At 39.9% G+C, this 25,226-nt stretch overlaps 1 protein-coding gene across 2 annotated transcripts in view; it reads left to right on the top strand.

Annotated features, from left to right (window-relative positions):
• DPYD (dihydropyrimidine dehydrogenase) overlaps positions 1 to 25,226 on the top strand; it is a 646,680-nt gene that overhangs the window by 304,963 nt on the left and 316,491 nt on the right. For both annotated transcript variants that reach the window (XM_087719294.1, XM_087719293.1), the window contains 3 exons: positions 4,358 to 4,465; positions 11,181 to 11,350; positions 18,512 to 18,722. In XM_087719294.1, the coding sequence (XP_087575420.1) occupies positions 4,358 to 4,465; positions 11,181 to 11,350; positions 18,512 to 18,722 (489 nt within the window). The remainder of the gene's footprint in view (positions 1 to 4,357; positions 4,466 to 11,180; positions 11,351 to 18,511; positions 18,723 to 25,226) is intronic.

The raw sequence follows: 25,226 nt of genomic DNA, 5'->3' as shown, positions 1-25,226 counted from the left end.
TTTTAAATGTGCCTAAACTAGGTTATTGATTAAGCCTTGTCTAAATTTGCAAGTGAACATTAGGAAACGTGATCACTTTCAAACCTAGGAATTATGCCAGAAATTATTACATAACCTATAAAGCATAATTAAATATCTGTTGAGATTCTCAGTCATCCAGGTCATGGTTGTCCCAAAAGTGCTTTTTCAAGAAACATTGACTTTTTTTAAAAAAAAAATTCTTTGAAGATGTTTTCCTTCTCATCCAGAGTTGAAGAAGCTTCTTGGATAAGAAGCAAAACGTCTTCAAAGAAAAACCAGAAAGTCCAGTTGCCTCTTGAAAAAGCACCTTTGGGACTATAGAGAATAACTTGTGAAGGGACCAAAAAGTATATTGCCCAGGGAAATTGCTTTAGGCAAAGCCATTTAACATTTGCAGGTTAAGCCTATTTACAAGAGGTAGCAAACTAAAGATGGGTAGATTATAATTTGTATCTTTGAAGGATCTGGACACAAAAAAATACCCCAGTTACTTATTCAGGGAGACCAGCATTGAAATGTTCACAGAGAGCTTCATTATTGCAACCAACTTTGTCTTGAAAATCCCCACATATTAGTATATTTGCACCAGGTTCTTACTTAGGCAAAGAATGAGGAAAGAATCAACATGGTTACAGATTTGGGTGACCTGGTTGAGGAGGAAGATGGACATTAAGACACAGTAAAGAAAAGAGCCGAGGTGGCGCAGTGGTTAGGGTGCAGTACTGCAGGCCATTTCAGCTGACTGTTATCTGCAGTTCAGCGGTTCAAATCTCATCGGCTCAAGGTTGACTCAGCCTTCCATCCTTCCAAGGTGGGTGAAATGAGGACGCACACTGTGGGGGTGATATTCTGACTCTGTAAACTGCTTAGAGGGGGCTGAAAGCCCTATGAAGCGGTATATAAGTCTAATTGCTATTGCTAAAATTAGTCCAAAATTAACAAAGGTGATACAGCATTCTCAAACAAAGGTAGTAGCATAACAGACAAGGTGTACTATACTCCCTTTCACAACTTCTTCAGTGTAGAATATATTCCAGTGAATTTACAGAAATTTCCTATCCTCCAAGCTGGCATGGCCTTGAAATGATCATATTTTTTTTTGAGGCCATTCACATTCCCTTAAAAAATTTTGTAAGGGCATTTCCAATTATGCCTATCCGTGTCTTTCACAATAGGAGTGTACTTGTATGACCACTGAAAAATTCTAGGAGGAGAGCCAAGCCTGTGAGAGAGAATGGCATAAGCCCCAGAGTTCACAGTCTCAGCCAGCAACCCATCTACATAGTAAAGTACTCCACCAACATCAAGGTCAGGATCAGATAAGCACAGGAGGCGTAACCCCCTTGATTTAATTAAAGAGAAGATACAGACATCAGTCGACCCTACAGCGGATGAAGAAGAACTACTGGCTGAGTTGTTTGGCGTTCTTTCTACAGAAGAACAAATAATTATAATCTATGCAGACTTGGAGCATTTGAATCAACTGCTAAAACCGAGTCCATCAACACTTTAATGTCCTGTAGCTGTCCTCCTGTTGAAATGCTGCAAAGCTCATTATCTGGACACACACAAAAATAACATTAAAAATGTGTTCCAGCTGCAAATCATTCAAATAAATGAAGGGAACAGCAAGTGTTCAATGTACACAATCCTTCTATAACCCTCCAGACGATCACCTCACACGGAGCAATCTACAAAGAACAAGACTAGTCAAACTGCATCCCCATCCCCACTGGTTTCTCCTGTATGGATCCTGGTGGTATCCATCCAATGGCTACTCCATTTAGCAATAACACTCCTTGCTGTTCCTCTTTGAAAGTGGACTCTCTCTCCAGAAGCCCTGAATATGGTGAACCTTCTGACTCTGACTCCTAATCTGGCCTTCTTTGCTCTGCCCTTCTTATGGAACTCTCCCGATACCATCCACCCTAAATCAAAGTTCTATGTATCTACTCTCCCATTACTAATTTGCGTGACCCGACAAATGCGCGCACGACAAAAGCATACCGACAAAACCGCGGTGTGAAAACCGTGACATCATACACGGGCCCACAACAACGCGCTGACAAAACCACGCCCACAAAAGTGCGATTTCAGTTAAGGTAAGGGTTAGGTTTAGGGTTAGGTTTAGGGTTAGGTTTAGGGTTAGGTTTAGAGTTAGGGTTAGGTTTAGGTTTAGGGTTAGGGTTAGGTTTAGGGTTAGGGTTAGGGTTAGGGTTAGGGTTAGGTTTAAGGTTAGGGTTAGGTTTAGGGTTAGGTTTAGAGTTAGGTTTAGGGTTAGGTTTAGGGTTAGGGTTAGGTTTAGAACTCGCGGTTATTACTTGTTTATTGAAGGCACGCTGTTGTCGGCGCGCTTCTGGGCTCATTCGCTGGCGCAATTTAGAACTTGTGGTTTTCTCGCCGCGGTTTCATCGGCGCGCTTTTTGTCGAGCGCACATTTGTCGGTGAACCCTAATTTGTTCATCTGAAATGTTGCTCCTTGCAAACAATCATCCAGAGATAGCACGCCAAGCAAACCAGCAAATTAACAACTACATCCTGCTATTCTTTTCTTAAAACATAGATGGATGAGTCCTGAAGCAACCACACCTCGATTTTCTTGCGTTTCTCTCCCAATTGCTATGCTGTTTGTTTGGATTAGGAGACATCGATGTTAATGGCATTTTCAACCTCCTCCCCCCCAATTACTTCTCTCCTCTAGCCCCTGCACAACCTAGCTTCATAGGAGACAGACCTAATGCTGGACGTGGGTTAGGGTGGGTTTCAGGCGGTTCGTGGCGGTCTCCGCGAACCGATTGGTCGGCGAACCCGGAAGTAAGTAACTTCTGGGAACGCCGAAGGGTCCACCCGCCCGCCCGCGTTTCTTACCCGGTTTTGACGAGTTCTGCGCTTCCACGCATGCACAAGACGCATACAGCGCCTGCACGATCCTCCAGGAGCAGCTGGAGCGTCGCACAGATGCTAGTACGCATGTGTGCACTGCGTGCATGCACGAGGACGCCGCCGGCCCCGTTCCAACCAAACCGGTTGGAACGGGGCGAGAAACCCACTCCTGAAGTGGGTGGTGGTAGTCTATATTCTGTCTTTTAAATCTCTTGTTGCCCCAAATCCTCAGCTGCTGCTTTTCTTTATATTCTGTCCTCTCTCCTCATCAGCTTTCAGAAGGTTGGAGGGACAATGTTGGTTTCACCAGGTCCATTTCATTGGCCTTTTATGCTTACTCAAGGGTCAAGTGCCCTTTCAGGCTTTGTTTTCTTGGACACCTTCCTGTGGGATGAAATATACTCAGGTTTTCATTCCTTCAGAATTTACACTTAGAGCTGTGTACAAAACAGCTCAGCCAGCACATTCTGCCCACAGCATCATTTCTCCCTTTTGATTGACGCTTGAATTACACTCTTGTCAATTGCCTCACAAAGAATCCAGAGAAAATGCCCTTACAGTCATTAACCATCTAAATGCCACGGAGACTGAAATCTTTATATAGTCATCCCAACTTGTTTATCCCAATTGTTTGAGATGCCATGTGTCTTCCACCAGAAACAATCTTTTTTTTTTTAAGTAAAGAAAAGTTACTTTTCTTGTCTTGACTGCTGATTGAGACTTCTAGGCTAAAATAAAATGGCACCTGACACTGTCCTGAATGTTGTGTAAGAGGCTTTGAGGGACCGCAAAGACATTGTTTTGACACTATTGGGATTAATGTGTCATATTTTTTTGAGTTGCGTTCAAATGGGTTATATAAATCCTTCTCAAGTATCATTTATTACACTAAGCAAGAAAACCAACCAGAAGATTCAACACATTTCTTGATGTGTATGCATAGAATATTTTTCTTAAGAAATGTGATATTTTTGTGTGTGACATTTTGTAGCAGAAAGGAACTTTTAAAAATGAAAATCACCCCAATATGTACAAAAGTGTCAATTGTTCCTTTTTTTGTCAGACTTTTAAAGAAATCAGTTAAGCAGCAAACCTGTTTATCCAGATTTCACTGGGCTACACATTGAAAAGTTTAAGGTTCGAATCCTGCATCTGTTATAAAATCACTAAAAATTACCAGAGAGAAAGAAACTAGTTGTCCTTTTTTGTCAGACTTTTAAACAAATCAGTTAAGCAACAAACCTGTTTATCCAGATTTCACTGAGCTACACATTGAAAAGTTTAAGGTTCGAATCCTGCCTCTGTTATAAAATCACTAAAAATTACCAGAGAGAAAGAAACTGGTTGCCAAAACATAAATCTTTTGAGAATTCATGTGCATTTACAGAAGGAAACATATATCCTTTTCTTTCTTTCTTTTTTTCATTTCATTATTGAATGTTTATTGTCTTAGGTCTACCAGAACCAAAGAAAGAACCTGTATTTCAGGGATTGGGAATGGAAGAAGGATTTTATACATCAAAAGAATTCCTACCACTGGTGTCTTTGGCAAGTAAACCAGGTATATATGCTCTGTTATTTTGTTTGTTTTGATATGTATATGCAATATTTATATGTCATCTTTTATATGATTAATGTGATACATTATTAATGCATTAAAATACATTCTAATTCCAAAACAGTTAAAAGAATGAGTATTGGAAAGAAAGATAAAATAACCAAGGCAAAGAATCAGATTTCATTGTAATTTAATAGCACATAATTCCATTTTTTTCTCCATTGGTGCCAAATGTGTTGGGTTTTTAACTAATCCAGCTAACATCATCCCCAATTAATGCATGTGCAGGAAAACAGAATCATATTTTTTTTTACCAGTTTCAATTCAATTTGATGAAAATGAATTTATTAAAATTTATTTCAAAGGAGAAAATAATTTTGATGAACTTTTCATCATACCACTTAATAAAGCCTTGATAAGACCAGAATTGGAATATTGCATCCAGTTTTGGTCACTACAAAATAAAATAAAAAAGATGTTGAGGCTCTAGAAAGAGTGTAGAGAAGAGCAACGAAGATGATTAGGGAACCAGAGGCTAAAACATATGAAGAACAATCACAAGGATTGGGTATGTCTAGTTTAATGAGAAGGAGGACTAGGGGTGACATGATAGCAATCATACAATATTTGAGGGACTGTCATAAAGAAGAAGGGATCAATATATTCTTCACAACACCTGAAGATAGGGCAAGAAACAATGGATGGAAACTAATCAAGGAGAGAACCAACCTAGAAATAAGGAGAAGTTTCCTGACAGAACAATTAATCAGTGCAATTGCTGTCAGCATTCCAAGTATCTTGTAGAATTAAATCAGAGTCCAAGGCAAAACCGGAGGTGGCGCAGTGGTTAAATGCAGCACTGCCGGCTACTTCAGCTGACTGCAGTTCTGCAATTTGGCTGTTCAAATCTCACCGGCTCAGGGTTGACTCAGCCTTCCATCCTTCCGAGGTGGGTAAAATGAGGACCCAGATTGTTGTTGGGGGCAATATGCTGACTCTGTAAACCGCTTAGAGAGGGCTGAAAGCCCTATGAAGCGGTATATAAGTCTAACTGCTATTGCTATTGCTATAAAATGATCCTTAAAGTTCCAATTTAATAAAGCAGACATCTTAGCACATTGCTGTGTAAATCCCAATTCTGGAAATTACATCAGAATTCCATCCAGTTAAAAGTTCATGGTCTTGTCCCCACATCCACAATCCATCACATGGTCCAATCTTCTTCTTCCATGCTGGCGTCTCCACCCAGCTGCTTCTGGTCAGGTGTAAAAGTGTGGAGACAAAAGATGACCTTGGCTTCTAGTAAAGAATGACAACAATACATTCCACAATCCTACTCCTGTCTATTCCCCCCTCCCATCAACTATACTAGCCAAGGTGGCGCAGTGGTTAAATGCAGCACTGCAGGCTACTGCTAGATCAGCAGTTCGGCTGTTCAAATCTCACCGACTCAGGGTTGACTCAGCCTTCCATCCTTCCGAGGTGGGTAAAATGAGGACCCAGATTGTTGGGGGCAATATGCTGACTCTCTGTAAACCGCTTAGAGAGACCTGAAAGGCCTATGAAGCGGTATATAAGTCTACTGCTATTGCTATATACTAATGGAACAGCATAATAAAATAAGAGAAAGTGTGGCAGGCCAAAATTCTAAAAGGAATATAATTGCAGGCCTGACAATTGCTTGATTTCAGAAGTTGTGGGTGCCCTATAACTGGATATTTTAAAGAAGAGATTGGACAATCATTTTTTTGAAATAGTATAAGGTTTTCTACTTGAGCAGGGGGTTGAACTAGAAGACCTCCAAGGTCCCTTCCAACTCTGTTATCCTGTTATTTCATAGACACAATGTGGCTTCTTCCACTTACGCAGTTAAGTGGTGAGACAGAATGACTTGTCTTTCATTCTGTAGTACTTTTTTCCAACAGTTTGCAATATCTCTGGTTCTTTATGTAAGGATAACAGTATGGCAGAGTTGGAAGGGAATACTTCTACGCCAGAAGTATTGAAAGTCACCATTTTTCTTCTTCTTCTTTTTCTTCTTCCTTCCTCAGAATCTCATATTAGTCAAATACTTGAGCTGTGATTTACAACATTTTTAGGGACTGTCTTTAAAATTCCTATTTTATTTCTGTATTCATTCACTCAGTGAGCTTGTTGCCTCGGACTAGTCTACCTTTTACAATCTCTGTTTACTCACCAAGAAGAAATCATCCCATCACCCACAATGGGCAATCAGTTGTCAGCACATCTCTTGCAATCAGTATCTATTCAGGAGATAGTCTTTCACAATTCCTAATTCACCAGAGCTTCCTTGTGATCGTACAGGAACTCACTCTTAAAAGACTCCAGTACACATGAGCAAGGACAATCACAGGGAAGATAGATTTTCCATTAGGGATACACCTTTCCCATAGGTTAGTAGCTATCACGTAGAACCAGTAAATCACCAATAAAAGCCATTCCATATATTCCAAGATTTCTTTGGCAGAAATCTTAGATTTGTTATAGCGCTGGTCTTAATATAGATGTACTTGGACAGATTTTTGCCTTTGTCAGACAAATCTTTTAATGTAGTTATTTAAAATATTTCTCTGGTCCTCTATTTTATACTTGTTAATTCAGGCAGGTTAAACCTGATTTAAATATTACCGTACATTTGTCTTTTGGGACGCGGGCAAAAGCCTGTTCCATTTGGTAGTGATCTTACATAGTAATATAATGTAAATTATTCACCTTATGGATAGACTACATGAAAAATCTCTACCATAGTTGTTGCAGTGAGGAGCTAAAGTGTATACTAGCATATACTGGAGGAGCCCAGGTGGCGCAGTGGTTAGGGTGCAGTACTGCAGACCACTTCAGCTGACTGTGATCTGCAGTTCAGCTGTTCAAATCTCACCGGCTCAAGGTCGACTCAGCCTTCCATCCTTCCGAGGTGGGTGAAATGAGGACCCAGACTGTGGGAGCAAGTTGCTGACTCAATTTGCTAAAAAAAAAATCTGTAAACCGCTTAGAGAGGGCTGAAAGCCCTATGAAGTGGTATTTAAGTCTAATTAATAAATAAATACTGCACCAGTCCAACAATGCTGAGTGATTTACACATATAGTACATATTGTTTGAATTGACTGTAGGTATCATAGCATGAAAAGGTCCAGAAATATTTTACCTCTTTAAAAAATTATATGCCTCCCAGATAAAATTAGGAAATATTTGGCATATAGAAATCCAATGTTCATATAGATAAATGCAGCTGTAAAATAAGTGTATCCAGTGCAAGGATAGCAATAGCAATAGCAGCTAGACTTATATACCACTTCACAGGGCTTTCAGCCCTCTCTAAGCGGTTTACAGAGTCAGCATATTGCCCCCACAGTCTGGGTCCTCATTTTACCCACCTCGGAAGGATGGAAGGCTGAGTCAACCCGGAGCCAGTGAGATTTGAACCGCCGAACTGCAGAACTAGCAGTTAGCTGAAGTGGCTGCAGTACTGCACCCTAACCACTGCACCACCTCGGCTCTCTAAACCTCAGATCGTGTTAGGAATTGAACTGCATAAGTGGCAGATGAGTAAGCAAAGCTTCATGTGCATATTCACAGGATGTAGGTTTTGTGCAATACCCCCCTCCCCCTGGTCTGTGGAAGAATTGTCTCCCATGACATCAAACCCTGGTGCTAGAAAGGTTGGGGGGGGGCAATGATCTAGAGATGATTTTGGAGTAAATTTTACATTGTTTTTTACTTTATATACAGTCAACTTAATGTTTTTTTTTTGTTCTTAAAATGGTATTTGAGGTTTTAAATTCTTGGTGTGAAAATTCTCACCAGACTGAACAGAGCATAACGTGAAGAATTATAGACTATTGATAATGGTAAAAACATATTTCCAATGAAGAAAAAATATCAGAGGTGCCTTCAGGTTATAAGTGAGTGTTAATCTATGTTATCATTTCAAAAATTGCAGTAATTTATTTTATCTTTTTAAAAGTTAAACAACATTAGAATTTTTAAGGGTCCCCCCCATCTGTTTTTCTTAATTTTCCAGTGGAGTAGTAAACATAAGCTTATGTGCAAGTTTTTTTTTCTGCATAATGCTTTTTTAAAATAAAAGAATTGAGATATTAATCTGGAACAATTGAAATTACATCAAACATCATAATAACCTTACAATTCTATGGAGTTGGAAACATCGATCAGAGATTGCTGAACAGCACTGTTCACATTCAGGCTATGGCCTTGGACATTTATACTAAGGTTTATCTCCATTGTGTCTTGAACTGCCAACTTTCTGGTTGCACCAACTCTTGCCGGTCTTGCAATTTGAAAACGTGCAAATGTAAGTAGATAAATAGGTACCGCTTAAAGTGGGAAGGTAACAGCATTTCCTGTGCCTTCGCCATATAAGTCATCCTTGCCACATGACCACAGAAACGTCTTCAGACAACGCTGGCTCCCTTGGCCAGAAAAGAGAGATGAGTACCACTCCCTAGAGTCAGACATGACTGGACAAGGAAAACATTCACCTTTTTTCTTTTAGTATGCATTGCACATAGAATCATACTTTTAAGGATTTATATCCCATTGGTCTCCTGTGCAAAACCCTTTATCAACATAATAAAGTAGTTTAGGAAAAATGTTTCATAAGAAAGAACTATATGGTATGTACCCCAGATGTGTGTTAAAAAGAATCCACTCATTAGAAGGAAAAAAAAATTCTGTGTTAACCAGTAACTCTTTCCACAGTGATCAACCAGGTGTCTTTCAGAAGCCCACAGATAGAATAATTTTGCATGCCCCCAACAATTGCTCTTAGTGATTCCATCCTGAACATTCTGGGGTGATTTATCAGAGGTTCCAGAACAGGAAGTGATACATGTTGTTCCAGCACAATCTGGCCCTAAGATGGAAAATAGATGTGCAGTTTTCCTTAGGCCTGCAAAATGAGTTTTAAACTAAGGTGATGTTATAAATAGTGGACACTAATTTATTTATTTATTTATTTATTAAAATTTATATGCCGCCCAATCCCGAAGGACTCTGGGCGACTTACAAAAGAAGAAAGAAGAAAAAGAAAATAAAAAAGACAGTTTAAAATCACCACACATGCAAGGAGAGAAGGGAAAGGAGAGGAGGAAGGTAGGAAGGAGAAGGGAAAGGGGGGAAGGAAGGAGGGAAGGAAGGAGAGAAGGAGAGAAGAAAGGAAGGAAAGGGAGGAGGAAGTGAAGAAGGTAAGGAAGGAGAGAAGGAGAGAAGAAAGGAGGGAAGGAAGGAGGAAAGGAAGGAGAGAAGGAGAGAAGAAAGGAGGGAAGGAAGGAGGGAAGGAAGGAGGGAGGAGAGAAGAATGGAGGGAGGGAAGGGGGAAGGAGGGAGGGAAGGAAAGAGGGAATGAAGGAGAGAAGAAAGGAGGGAAGGAAGGAGGGAAGGAAGGAAGAAGAAGTAGGATTGTTGTAAAATAAGATGGGTCTATTGGATGGTAAGAAAGCAATTTCAATTATATTGTCAATTGCAGGGGAGAAAAATTGTTACAAACACATATTATTAATAACAGTTATGAGATCATATAACTGTGAATGTATATATGAGAAATAAAAATTTATATAAAATTTAAAAAAAATCACCACACATGCATTCGTTCTAATCAGGGCTGGACCTCAACAATGAGGTCAACAGCCCCAGATCTGCTGGAACAGCCAGGTTTTAAAAGCTTTCCTGAAGGCCATGAGAGTGGGTAAGGTCCGGATCTCCGGGGGTAGCTGATTCCAAAGAGTCGGAGCAGCCACAGAGAAGGCTCTCCTCCGGAGGCCCACCAGCCGACACTGTCTGGCTGACGGTATCCGAAGGAGGCCCAATCTGTGGGATCTTACCGGCCGTTGGGAGGTATGTGGCAGTAGGCGGTCTAATAAGCTTTTCTTCCTTGAATTTCTCTAATTCCCTTTTAAATGTGGTCTTAATTGGTGCTGAAACAACATGACTCATGAGACTATTTAAGATAAAATCTGAAAGATAAACCTGTGTTGTCAAAGATGGACTCCACTGATGGACAAAACCTCTTGTAACATGGATTTGTTACAAGAGCCGAGGTGGCGCAGTGGTTAAATGCAGCACTGCAGGCTACTTCAGCTGACTGCAGTTCAGCAGTTTGGCTGTTCAAATCCCACCAGGCTCAAGGTTGACTCAGCCTTCCATCCTTCCGAGGTGGGTAAAATGAGGACCCGGATTGTTGTTGGGGGCAATATGCTGACTCTGTAAACCGCTTAGAGAGGGCTGAAAGCCCTATGAAGCGGTATATAAGCCTAACTATTGATATTGTTTCCCCCCTTTTTCGTTTCTCAAATACTTTTGATGCTGACAAGAGAGGAGTCAAAGGCTTAATTTTTTGAACACAACAATCTTGAATTAGTCGTATTCAATCGGACAAGGCTGTACAATTTCTTCGTCTTCTTCTTTTTTCCAAGTGCATTATACTTTATTTCCTGCCAAGACAGGAAGGCAATGCTACTAAAGGTACTGACTATGAAATTACATGTATGAGCATATCTTAAAAGAGGGAATAAAACTCTCAATGAAGCAGAATAATTTGATAGTGACTCTCCATGCTTGGAAACGGCAAGATGCAATTTTACACTGCTTCGAGTACAAGTATCGTTTGAGCTGTCATGCAGAAATAGTTTTTTTTATTTTTCCTCTCCTTGAAAATGGGGTTTTCCTTTCATCATTCAGGAATATGCGGCTGTCGCTCTTCATTGCCATCAATACAGGGAACCGTGATTGTTCTGGGAGCAGGCGATACCGCCTTTGATTGTGCAACCTCAGCTTTGCGCTGCGGAGCGCGACGTGTTTTTGTGGTCTTCAGGAAAGGATTTACTAATATACGGGCTGTCCCGGAAGAGGTAAATTTCACAACGTTGCAATGAGGGACACAATAAAAAAAAATACTTAATAAAGTACAACAGGCTGATTTATTATTATTATATTATACTTTATTCATTAAACATGAAAGTCAAGTCAACTGAACATTCAAAAATGCATCACAAATACCATTGACTGGTGCTAATGGTTGACACAGGTTGCTGCCAGCGTCCTAGGTGTCAACCAAGCACCTTCTTAAGATGTATCAATGTATCTTCTTCTTCTTCTTCTTCTTCTTCTTCTTCTTCTTCTTCTTCTTCTTCTTCTTCTTCTTCTTCTTCTTCTTCTTCTTTTTCTTCCCCTCATCCTCCTCCTTCTCTTCCTCCTCCTTCATCATCATCATCATATTATTATTATTATTATTATTATTATTATTATTATTATTATTATTATTATTATTATTATTATACTTTATTCATTAAATATGAAAATCAGTCAACTGAACATTCAAAAATGCATCACAAATACCATTGACTGGTGCTAATTGCTGTCAGCGTCCTAGGTATCAACCAAGCACCTTCTTAAGATGTATCAATGTATCATCTCCTCCTCCTCCTCCTCCTCCTCCTCCTCCTCCTCCTCCTCCTCCTCCTTCATATTATTATTATTATTATACTTTATTCATTAAACATGAAACTCAGTCAACTGAACATTCAAAAATGCATCACAAATACCATTGACTGGTGCTAATTGCTACCAGCGTCCTAGGTATCAACCAAGCACCTTCTTAAGATGTATCAATGTATCATCTCCTCCTCCTCCTGCTCCTCCTCCTCCTCCTCCTCCTCCTCCTCCTCTTCCATATTATTATTATTATACTTTATTCATTAAACATGAAACTCAGTCAACTGAACATTCAAAAATGCATCACAAATACCATTGACTGGTGCTAATGGTTGACACAGGTTGCTGCCAGCATCCTAGGTATCAACCAAGGACCTTCTTAAGATGTACGATGTTCCAAGTAGCACAGTTTTTTGCAGTTCCGCTGGAGTTATTGCAGGAAGCTGCAATTTGTTGATGTATTATTATTTTTATTATTATACTTTATTCATTAAATATGAAACTCAGACAACTGAACTTTCAAAAATGTATCACAAATATCATTGACTGGTGTTAATGGTTGATACGGTTTGCTGCCAGCGTCCTAGGTATCAACTAAGTACCTTCTTAAAATATAAGATGTTCCGACTAGCGCAGTTTTTTTGCAGTTCCTCTGGTGTTATTGAAGGAAGCCACAATTGGTTGATGTATCTTACAAAATTCTTGGACATGGTACCAAGTGTCCCGATGACAATGGGTATCACTCTTACATGTTTTATCCATCATTGGGTAGTTTCGATGGCCAGGTCGCGGTATTTCGTGATTTTTTCCAATTCTTTTTGTCCGACTCTGGCATCTCCTGGTACTGTGATGTCAATAAATTGTATGTTTTGGCCCTCTACAACCATGATATCTGGTGTGTTGTGTTCCAAATGACGATCCGTCTGTATTCGAACTTCCCACAAGATCTTCACATTCTCATTTTCGGTAACTATTTTCACTTTGTGCTCCCATGTCTTTTTGGATACAGGTAAGATGTATTTTTTTACATAATGACTAGTGGATTAATGTAGCAACTTGGTCGTATGATGAGGATAATGATGATGATGCTCAGGCCGAATTACATATTGCACACAGTCTGCACAACATCTCCACGGTTTTGGAAATAGAAAGAAACAAAGCTAAAAAGCTAAATAACAGCTGTTGTAAAGAAAGGCTGTATCACACAGAGGAATGAGGGCTGCCCTTTAAGCAAAGTACCATCAGTGCTTGTTCCCTGTCCTAATTATTCTTTTACGCCACTGTGTAGAAATAAAAAGAAGAAATGCTGTTGAGAATAGTGGGAACAATCCAGTCCTAACCCTTTGGAATATATGTCACTTCATCTTTTCTAAATGTAGCCCTTAGGAAACCAAATTCAGAAAGTGTTGGTCGTGTTGATTCTTTCATAGGCATGAACGCAGTAAATTACGCCATTTGTCGTCATATACAACAACTTCATATCATACATCAAATCAAATTATATCTTGATGAATACATAGAACAAACTACCCATTTGACATCTGTGGATAGGTATGTGATTGCACACATAAGCACAGATCTTAATATTGAAATTGACCACAGCTGAATATTCAAGTCCTTCACCATACTTTTCTTATCTCGTATTCATTGACTATCCTGATAAGGTTGTTAAGACTGATCAGTGTGATATTTTGACAGATTTTGATCTGATCAGCACTACAATAATTAATGTGTGGACTGAAGCATATCTGTAATTCAGCTTCCTGATTCCAAATTTCTTAGTTTTAGAAGCAAGTGCATAAGAGTGTACTTGGGGTGGGGGGATTATGAATGAAGATCAAACCTGAAATCCATCATTATAATGATAGTCCATTCCAGAGTTAATTCACCTTGCTACCTATCAGAATAGAAGCACTTTAAATATAGAGGAATTACACTGTAACACTGATATTATGAAAGTGCTCAGTTTCATGAATACATCCAAGTATAGCATAAGTCAAGGCTCTTGAAGCCAATAAATCTGTGGTTTTAGACAATCCAGTAGTCTTCAGTCTATTACCACAATTGAGCCTAAAATTTCTGTTACTAAGTCAGACAGTTATTAAGTGAATTTTTCCCAATTTTAGGACCTTTTTAGCCATGGTTGTTAAGTGAATCACTGCAGTTGTTAAGTTAGTAACAGGGTTGTAAAGTGAATCTGGCTTCCCCTTTGACTTTGATAACACAAAAAGTTATCACATGATCCAAGACACTACAACCACCATAAACATATAAATATAAACGCTCATAAATATATGCCATTTGCCAAGCATCTAAATTTTGATCACATGATCTTGGGAATATTGCCATGGTCATAACTGTGAAAATGGTCATAAGTCACTTTTTCCACTGCCGCTGTAACTTCGAACAGTCAGTAACAGTCAGAAGAGTTGTAGGTTGAGGACCACCTGTACATATATTATTTATTTTTATTTGTCAAATTATATCCTACCTTCCCTCCAGGAGTTCAAAGTAGTGTAGCTCGCATTCTCTTCTTTGATTTCACCCGAATTAGGGGAGATAGATAGGACTGAAGAATAATTCAAAGTCACTGAATGCATTACACAATAACGTGTATTGAAGATCAACCAGAAATCGTAGATCTGTGTGTGAGATAACAGATATCTTTAGAGATTAAAATATTTAGGAGTAAAATGCAAATATTTCAAACTATAACTTAATTTGGAATTAAACATGCAGTTCCTGTAAACATCTATATATACTGAGTTGCTGATTGGCAGTTTATAATCATTTGTCTTATCATGAAAGCTTTTTAGTTTCAGTTTTAATTATTGCAATGTGATTGAGTGTCTTTGCTGTAATTTATATGCTACATACCATGAAGTACTGCATAATTTACATTAATGAGACACTGAATATGCCCCAGCTAGAAAATATATGGGGAAATAGCCCATTCCCTTCAGTAATAGATACACAAGGGAGAGAGAGGTAACTTAAAGAAAAGAAATAAGATTTCAAGATACACAGTTCATATTTTGAAGTGTTTGTCATAGTATTAAAATTTAGGGAAAGATTATTTGGAGCAAGTATAATAAATACATTAATTAATTCAGTACCACTCTAATTACATCCCACTGGTCTTCGGCTGTATAACTTTCCTATCACAGGAGAATAAATATTGTTTGGAAATGACAAACTTTTCCCCTAAAATATTGACTCACTTTAGTTCCACTCCCTTCCTCTCTCTCCCTTCCTCTCCCTCCTTCCCTCCCTCCCTCCCTCTCTCTCTGTGTGTGTGTGTGTGTGTGTGTGTTTATGCACATGTATGGTTGTGCGACTGTTGTCTACTTTTATTATTTGTATTTTGTCTTTTATGTTCCCCTTTTTCCCCCCCTTGAATTGTTCGCCGCCCTGAGTCCTCCCAGAGAAGGGCGGCATACAAATAATAAAATACAAATACAAATACAAATACATATTATAATAAATACCCTCTACAAACAGTTCAGTCAGAAAAATCAAATAATTCCGAATATGGAATATGACTGAACACAACTTTTGTTCATGTCATGGACAAAACCATTAGAGCATGACACCTTTTTACTATGAGTATCCTAATTGCTATTGTGATTGTATATCACCCTTTCTGTTAGCACAGTTATAATTTCCACATCATAACTGAAAAGATACACACTGAGCCACAATATTTTTTTTTTCATCTATGAATAGATTTTAAGCTCCATACCCAATTTATCATCATCATCTCTCTCTTTTTTTTGTTACATGCCCGTTTTTTTTTTCCCCCTGAAAACTTTTCTATGCTGTGTTAACACTGAAATAATTAGCAACTTGTATGTTTGCAACAAAATGCTTTCCTAGTTGCCAGGCCTTTCACAGCACGCCAGATGAGAAAACATTATGGAAGAAAAAATAATTGGTTGCTTAGAGAGATGGAGCAAGGGGGGTGGGAGAGGGGGAGAGACTGACTTTGTTTGTTTACCTTATCTGTGTAGCTTGGCAGGGATCACCATCCTTCCTATTCCCTTTTCTTCTTCATTAATATGGAGAGCAGAGAGCTGGCCAGGCGGTTGCTGGAAGTAACTGGTAGGAAAATGCTAACAGCCTTTAGTTCGTCCCTTTTCAATGTTTACAGTCCCAGCTCGCCAAAAATAACATTACGCCTTAAGCAGACATGAAGATTGTCTTCCCTCCATACATCACATGATGAAACCAATTCTGAACTCCTCTGTTTCTCAAATTACCCAGAATTGGATAAAAGTGATTTTTCTTTGGATAATGATATACAAACCCATAACCCAATCACAACAGGGACATTGAAATTGACTCCAAGTGTTTTACCTAAGTTAGGTAAAAAGGATTTCCTGGTAAGCGGTTTCGGCTAAGGAAAGAAAAAGCACTGGTTTGATCTATCTTGTTTATTTATTAGTTGGATTTATATAGCCCACCTTTCTCACTACCAAGACTTTGAACAGCTTACAAATACAAAAAACACTCAGAAAAAAATAGAATCACAAAAATCATTCAAAACAATACAACTATTTTTTTCTGCTTTGTTTTAAGACATTTTAGACTGTGTTTGTTAAAAAGTTATACCGTGTACGAACTCTGGGAAGTCGGGGGGAGGGAAGGGAGGTGGGGTTCTAGGGGGAGAGGGGGAGGGGGGAAATATAATATGTGTTAGATCTTAAAGCACATGATTGCACTTGTATACTGTGGCTTTTTAATGTTAGTGTAAAAATAGGACAAGCTGAACATATTGATAGACAATAGAGGTACACCGAAGGAAGGAGTAGAGCGAAAGAAGAAGGAGGGGTGGAGAGGGTGGGAGAGAGGATTGGAGGCAGGAGGAGAAGGAAGGGAGGGAATGTATTGGGAGAGAGGAGTGATAGAGGGGGAGGGGAAGTAGGAAATAGAGGGGTATGTTGGAAGGAAGAATGAAAGTTGGAGGGGGGTGAAAGAGGGTGTATGGTGGGTCAAGGTGGTATATTGGGTTTGTATTTTGGGGGGTATTGTCTATAAAAGCGAGGGCTGTGTTTATTATTCAGTTATATGCCCCGGTTATGCACAGTATACATGTGATTGTATGGAATGAAATGGAAATAAACGTATTTTCAACAAAAAAAAAAACAATACAACTATTAAAAAGCATAAATCCGTCATCTGCAGGATAGCACCATTCCCTTTTTACAACCTTGTAATCCCGTAATTTGGGATAGAATCAGGGTAACTGGATGTAGCTGAATGCTTACTGGTTGGATGCCCTTCCTAATGCCTACTTCATGGATGTCAAACTCGCGACGTCACGTTGCCATTACGTGACATATCGTGATGTTTTTCCCCTTCACAGAGCTGGGGTGGGCATCGCCTGTGTCTGACACATCTGGCCCATCGGCCCCCAGTTTGACACCCCTGGCCTACTTGGAATTCACAGCAAATATTTTTTTTTCTATGTCCACCCTAAGAGAGAAATTTCTGCTGCTACCTAGGATTGAGCACTGAACTTTCTGAGTCAGAGGCAAGCGTCTTTACCACTAAGCCAACATGCCGCTCATTTGCCATAGGGCCGTGATGATGAAACTATGGCACGCATGGCCAAAGTGGCACATGGAGCCATGTCGCCTGGCATGCACGCCGTCGCCCGTTCCTCTTCCAGGTTTCTGGGGCGCATTTGCAAGCAACGATCAGGTGGTGTGCGTGCAGCAGTGCTAGAAACTGGAAGAGCTAGTGTTCCATTTTCTGGCATGACCATGTGCTCCATCCAGCTGATCAGCGCAGGCTCATGCACAGCAATAACTAGAAGACTTGCTGCCTGGGGCACATGTGTGTGCAGGAAACCGGAAGTTCATTTTCCGGCATGCGCAAGTCCCCTGGGCAGCTCCTCTTCCTGGTTGCGGCCCAGGTGAGCGCATGCACGCATGCGAGAAGTGCTCCCTTTTCGGCATTCGTTGCCAAAAAGGTTCACCATCACTGTCATCGGGAATGCAACCATATTCATTCAAAATATGAATATATTAATTCAAAATATTTTGAAAGAATAAAAAGTGGAAAAAGTATAAGTTATCTTTCAAATACAAAGAGAGAATGAAAGACCAAAATTCTTCTGTCCATTTTTTTTTCCCCATTAAAGACCTTACCATTTTTTTTTTCATTGAAATCATTTGTAGATTTTGAGATTTGGGGACCTCAGCCAGTAGCTCATAATGATTTTTTTTTTACACATACTTGATTTTTCTAGCATTGATTGGATAGTTTTGCTTTAATTCATCATTTTTAGTAATGAAAAGTGACACCATCATTTTTCATAAAATCAAAATAATTTTCGCTTGTAGTTTAAAATACAGAAGTCTTTTAACAGATGTTGATAACTAAAAAAAAAGAAAAACACCACCACCACTCTTGTTGGCACATATTATTTGAGCCAGTTTTCATTTAATCAAAATATAACATTATTAAATCAATGTCAGAATTTATAGAAAAAATTGCAAGGGAAATTATAAGAGTTACAATTATGTATTAAATACTTTTTTTAAATAAAATTATGCATTATTTTTGTTTTCCAGATGGAGCTTGCAAAGGAAGAAAAGTGTGAATTCCTACCTTTTCTTTCCCCTCAGAAGGTTGCCATAAAAGGAGGAAAAATTGTTGCTATGGAATTTCTCCGGACTGAGCAAGACGAGGATGGAAATTGGAAAGAGGACAAGGAACAAACTGTCCGTCTGAGAGCAGATATAGTGATTAGTGCCTTCGGTTCAACCTTAAATGATCCTAAAGGTATTTCTCAGTCACAATGTTTATGAATCGGGCACAGTCAAACACTTAACATTCCAGAGGGGAAGTTAAGCTTACAGGTAGTCCTCAATTTAACGATGGGTTGCTTAATGACCATTCAAAGTTACGACTGCTCCATCCTCCCACAGTAACATTTTGGGCACTAGGCAACCAGCTCACCTTTATGGCCAGGAGTAGCATCCCATATGACCACAATTTACTATGCTTTTTGCTGATTTCTGGGTTTATATCCATTAAAAAAAAATCTCCATAAAGGAAAATGGATTCACTTAACAACATTGGTGGGATTCAGCCAGTTCACACCTATTCGGGAGAACCGGTTGGTAACTTTCTAAGTAGTTCAGAGAACCAGTTGTTGGAAGAAATCTCCTTTTGTTTTTTTCCACTTTACAGGGCTAATCCTGTAAGGAAGGCAGGAAGGAAACATTCTGGTGTGGTTTCTAGCTTAATTTTTATTGCCCTGCTTACAGAAACTGCCTCTCTGGTTCACCCTTATTACCATTGTAACAACTAAGGCAAAGCGCCCATCGACCTGAGTGACCTTGAGCTGGCCACGCCCACCCAGTCACTTGACCACCGAGCCCCACCTACCCAGCTGGTCATCAGGGCAGAGAACCAGTTGTTAAATTATTTGAATCCCACCACTGTGACAGACCTAATGCACGTGTGCCAGAGGTGACATGCAGAGCCCTCTCCAGCTGCCCTTCGGGGGTTCCATCATGCACATGTGCACTGGACAGCTGTTCTGGCCCACATGTGCACAGAAACCAGGTGCTCTTCTGAGTTCTGGCACACACATGCATGGCGGCCAGCTTCATGTGAAAGACCAGCTGACCGCCACACATGCACAGCCTGTATCCCAGAAAGCAGTGGCCGCCACACTCATGTGCACCGGCCAGCTGCTCTCTTCTGAGTTCCGGTGCTCTGGCACACGCATGCGCACACCCTCCAGCTGTGCCACTCAGTGCCGAAAAGGTTAGCTATCACTGTTTTGATTTTACCCTCGCCACAAGATATGACAGTCTCAAAATTGTTCAGTGAGTTCCTCATCTAAAGAGTGTCTTGAAGATAAATAATCTTAAATGAAAACCCAGGCCAAGATAAGAAATGATAGGAATTGCATTCCAAGCACATCTGGAGGGCCATATGTAGGTTGCCTGTATTTCTGAGTACCACAGTGGTATGGCATTTGTTCAGAAAAGCCCCTGCCAGAGAGGTTCTAGATCTGGAAGCTGAATCCAGACAAGGACTCTCTGTGTCCTTTGATTTTTACCTTATTCAATGAAATATACAACGGCAACATGCTCTCTGTCAGCAAAGAGGACAGTAAACCTGAATCCCACATACAAGTGGAAATACTTTAGGAGACCTACATACAGAGGTGGGTTCCTACCAGTTCGCACCTATTCGGTAGAACCGGTTCGTCAAATCTACCGAACCGGTTAGAAGAGGTTCCACCAGTGGACCCGGAAAGCAGGCCACACCTACAGAAGAGGATCCAAAAATTTTTGAAACCCACCACTGGTCCTTGGATATGATTATTCTACACTATCATGCTCATATTTATAAAACTCAGTGCCTCTGTGAAAGGTAAGGATGACTACTGCGTTTGTGGTGCAATCAGAACATTGCGTCTGTTGAAGTTGTTTTAACGCAAACCAAAGATGCCTTTTAAAAAACAAGTTTACCTCCTATTGTTATGCATGCCAGTGCTGTGTGTGAGGTAATTTAAGGTGGTTGTGACAAGTGTCGTCGGCATCTTCATATCCGGTCACATGGGCGGCAAGCCACTCCCATCCAGTCACATGGGTGGCAAGCCACTCCCACAAAGGAGGCCACACCCACAGCGTAGGTTCGAACAATTTTTGAAACCCACCACTGCCTACATAGTATACTCATCTGTAATCATTTTTCCTGTGCTCTCTCAGAATAAATAAACATTAAATAAAATGGATTTTTCATTTGATTTATTTTTCTTTTATCAAGAAATGAATGCATAGTTCTAATGCTGAAAATGATGGATCTTTAGAGTGATGTAATATGGCTCTTTTCCTCTTTCCTTTCTTCTCTTTCTACCTTTTGCTTCCATATGCCCCAACATTTTTGTTTCAAGGAAGATTTATTTATTTGGGGCTGATGCCTGAAAATAAAAGATACAAGCATCGGAGCCTTAATAGAAGTCTTGACCGCTGAAGTTTAATTAGGTCTTATAAAAGCAGATTTGAAAAGTTTGACTACTCCTTAGAAAATCCACCATATTAACTTTGTTAGTATCTCTGCTCTCATCCAGCAGTAATGCAATATCCATCAGTTTAGTAGTCTTCCTCTGTTTATCCTCTTTTATTGTAGCCTTGGGGTGAAACACAGCAACTAATGCTGAATCCAGCAGTATGATTAAATCTCAGCTTTCATTAAAAAAAGAACTTTGTGAGATGTTGCAGAAGATCAAATTGATGTTGTGGTTTACCATAATCAATACAATTTTTTTTTACTGGAACCTAGCAAGCAAGGAGCCATTTTAGGGTGTTGGAAGGGGAAGTGTAGACATCGGGGTCTGAGATATATTATGACTTTATGGAGGGCCTCTGTTCTGACACCCCCTTTTCCCACACCAACACACACTCCGAGCCAAAGATACGTTATGGCATTTAATTAACAGACAGACAGGTCCTTGGCAGCAAACCGGCATAGACAAGCTTGGGCAGCAATAAACACAGATAAGGCTTGGCAGCAATCCAGCCTGCCAAGCTCACAGTCATGTCCTCCGACATTCAATCCTGTGTTGACTTCTGCAAAGAGGGAGACCGAGGGCCCAAACTGGAACCCAAAACCCATTTATTTACCGCAAAGTGCCAACATGGCAATTTAAACTGAATTCTGAGGTTTTATTACCTAAAATAATGATAAACAAGGCAGAGTTCAGCTAATTGTACTAAGAAAAACATGATAAATGCACTTTTATGCCCCTTCATTTTTTTCTGCTTTTGAAATATGTTTAGCAAAAGAAAAAAGAAAAAAAAACTTTTGTAATATCATTTCTCTTTCCCTCAGTCTCTCTCTCTCTCTCTTTCCCTCCCTCTCTTTCCTTCCTCTCTCTCTCTTTTTGTTTCTCTTTTTCAGTTTTTCTTTCCTTCCCCCCTCTTTCTTTCCTTCCATCTCTGTTTTTCACTCTCTTTCTCCCCCTCTCTCTATCTCCTTCCTACTTATTTTTCTCCCTCTCTCTCTCTCTCTTTCACCCTCTCTCTTTCCCCCTCTCTTTATCTCTTTCCTTCCCTCTATCTCTCTTTCCCTCCCTCTCTGTTTCTCTCTCTGTCTTTCCCTCCTCTCTCTCTTTCCTCCCTTTCTCTTTCCCTCGCATTTTGGTTCTGCATCGTAATAGGCTTCAGGAGGAAGGGACCCCACTTCCCTTATTGTGAAGCGCGCAAGTGAAAAGGTTTACTCAATTCCAACCTCACAAGATCTTTTTCTTTCACAAGAATTTGGAATTGATTGAGTGATTTTTTTTTTAGTCCCACAAACTTTTGTTTCTCTGCAAACGACTGTGAGAAACGTGACGGAAAAATGCTGGGCTGGGGAAATGGTGCGCATGCCCACAGAGAGAGCTCTGCATGCTACCTCTAGCATGTGTGCCACAGATAACGATGAAATCACCATGGATCTGGAATATTCCAAAGAATACTTCCCTCTTGAACTAGTGATTCTGAGAATAGTTGCCTGTCTTAATTGAATTACATGATCTAATTTTCCAGTTTCTATACTGGGTTTCTTTTCATGGTGGTCTAAACAATCACAAATGTAAATGATAAATATATATTCATCAGTAGCTTTAAAAATGCATAATGTAAATCGTGGCACGACAAAACCGCGCTCGACTAAAGCTCGCCCGATTAAACCGCGTCGCTGACGTCATCAACAGGGCGACAACAGCGAGCGCGGAGAAAGAAGGGTGCTTTAAATAGCGCTTTGAAAGCAAGCCGATTCAACTTAAGGTAAGGGTTAGCTTTAGGGTTAGGTTTAGGGTTAGGTTTAGGGTTAGGTTAAGGGTTAGGGTTAGGTTTAGGGTTAGGTTAAAGGTTAGGTTTAGGGTTAGGGTTAGGGTTAGGGTTAGGGTTAGGTTTAGGGTTAGGTTAAGGGTTAGGGTTAGGTTTAGGGTTAGTTTAAGGGTTAGGATTAGGGTTAGGATTAGGTTTAGCGTTAGGTTAAGGGTTAGGTTTAGGGTTAGGTTAAGGGTTAGGTTTAGGGTTAGGTTTAGGATTAGGTTTAGGGGGGTTAGGTTTAGGTTTAGGGGTTAATTTTAGGTTTAGCGTTTACAGCGTGCTTTTTTCTCCGTGCTGTTGTCGCGCTGTGATGACGTCAGCTACACGGTTTCGTCGAGCGCCCTTTAGTCGAACACGGTTTTGTGGTGGAACCAATGTAAATTAGCTTTAAAAAGATTAAACAAATGAAATAATATTCACAATACAAATAGCTTCTTACTTCGGTCAATATGCAGTACAATTTCTGAATTGTAAACATTCATTTTCTTCTTTCCTCTCCATTTCAATTTTCTACTGGTTGCCACGAGGGCTATTTTTTGCTACTAAAATGCCATTCATTGCATTAGTAATAGATATTTATAACTATATATTATTAAAACTATTGCTCCCATAACCGTTAACTCGTTGAAATGGTGCATCTAAGAGCAACCTGTGAACCAAGGTACCTCAAAGAGGCTAACTTCCAGAATGCATCCAAGACTCCCAAGGGATTGAAATTGGGGGTGTGTTTTGGCTGCTTCAGTGCTGCTAGCCTAATGCTCCTTCAGGTCTGCCATGAGGTTCCACCACAAATCCGCGAAGCCCTTCTTCGCAGAGACATAAGCGCGAAGACTAATTCGCGCCATTCTAAGCACTAGGGAAAAACGTGACCCAACCGCGATGACATAATCGCGGAGGGCAAAATCGTGCATTCCCAAGCACTCACTACCCTAAACCTAACCCTAAACCTAACCCTAACCCTAAACCTAACCCTAAACCTAACCATAAACCTAACCCTAAACCTAACCCTAACGCTAAACCTAACGCTAAACCTAACCCTAAACCTAACCCTAAACCTAACCCTAAACCTAATCCTAAACCTAACCCTAAAACAAACCCCTAAACCTAATCCTAACGCTTACCTTAAATGAAGTCGGCTTTCTGCTGCGGCGCCGTTTTAAAGCGCCCTTATGTTGCCGCGCTGTTGTCGCGGCGGTGATGACGCGCGGTGATGATGTCGCGGCTTTAGCGCCGTGATTTTATCGCCACAATTTTGACCAGCGCGGTTTTGTCGTGCCACGCTGCCATGATTCTGATGGAACATTTTGAATATTCCATGACGGTTTCCCAGCCACTCTCATAATCCCTTGTTCCCTTGAAGTTGGAAGTTGCCCCAGATTTCCCCTGCTCTTGATTACTCTGTTTCTCTATTTAGGTAAGAAAATAACACTGAAACAGGACCTGGATTGTGTGGTAACACATAGAACTCTCCTCTGTTGAGTTACTGGTCTACCTGTTTTGTTCAGAATTACATACATTAATTTTAGGGTGCCCTCTAAAACTGACTTAAAGCCTTGTGGGCACACTCAAAAAATTGTGGATGTAATATATAATTACGCACAAAATCAGTGCTTCAAAAATTAGCCAGGTTGAATCCCGTAGAAGCTTTTTTTCCCCTCTGTTGGAGGGCAGAGAATACCAGGATCATACGGAAACATATGAATAATTATTGCTTTTATGATTCGGATGTTCCTGTTTTTTTTTAAAAAAAACATCATATAATTGTTATATATTTATGTAAGATATGTAATTGATTAATTTAATTTAATTGAGCAGCAAGTGACCTAATGATGAAGATGCTCAACTCCCATTCTTAAGATTGAGAGTTCAATCCAAGATAGCGGCAGATGTTTCTCTCGTAGGGCACAAGGGGAAAACATCTGCAAACTCCATGTAGGCATCAGGAAGGGCATCCAGCCACCAAATGATCAGCTTCAGCCCATAGCCACCCAGAATAGTCTATGCAGAATTCAGGAACTACAGGGTTGTAAAAAGAAAAGAAAAAACGTAATCAATTTAATATGAGGTATTTTTAGACTTTCAATCCAAACTAAAGTTATTCTAAATGTTATATGTTTCTTTGCTTTTTCTTCCTTTGAAATAGGAAGCCGATGATACAGAAAACATGTATTACATGTAATATCTTTTATGATAAACTCCCATTAGAAATGACAGAATGTGGATAATTATCACTGATGTTACTTTTAAAGGATGATGGACCTGAAAAGACTTACTTAAAATGACTGTGTTTTTTAAAAAAAAAACCTGCATCACATTGGTGAGAATTATGTTCGACAGTTGCTTTGAAGCACAATGTGATCATTCTGTAATTATTTTTCCTGTTCCAAATAGCGGTAGAAGAATGGGTTTTTTCTCCCTTGTGAATAATCTATGCTCGGCATTTTGGCTT

The sequence above is a fragment of the Thamnophis sirtalis genome, unplaced genomic scaffold, assembly GCF_051295495.1.
Source record: "Thamnophis sirtalis isolate CommonGarterSnake01/CBP01778 unplaced genomic scaffold, rThaSir2_p1.2 scaffold_7, whole genome shotgun sequence".
NCBI lineage: Eukaryota > Metazoa > Chordata > Lepidosauria > Squamata > Natricidae > Thamnophis > Thamnophis sirtalis.
This window is presented reverse-complemented; position numbering and strand designations above follow the sequence as displayed.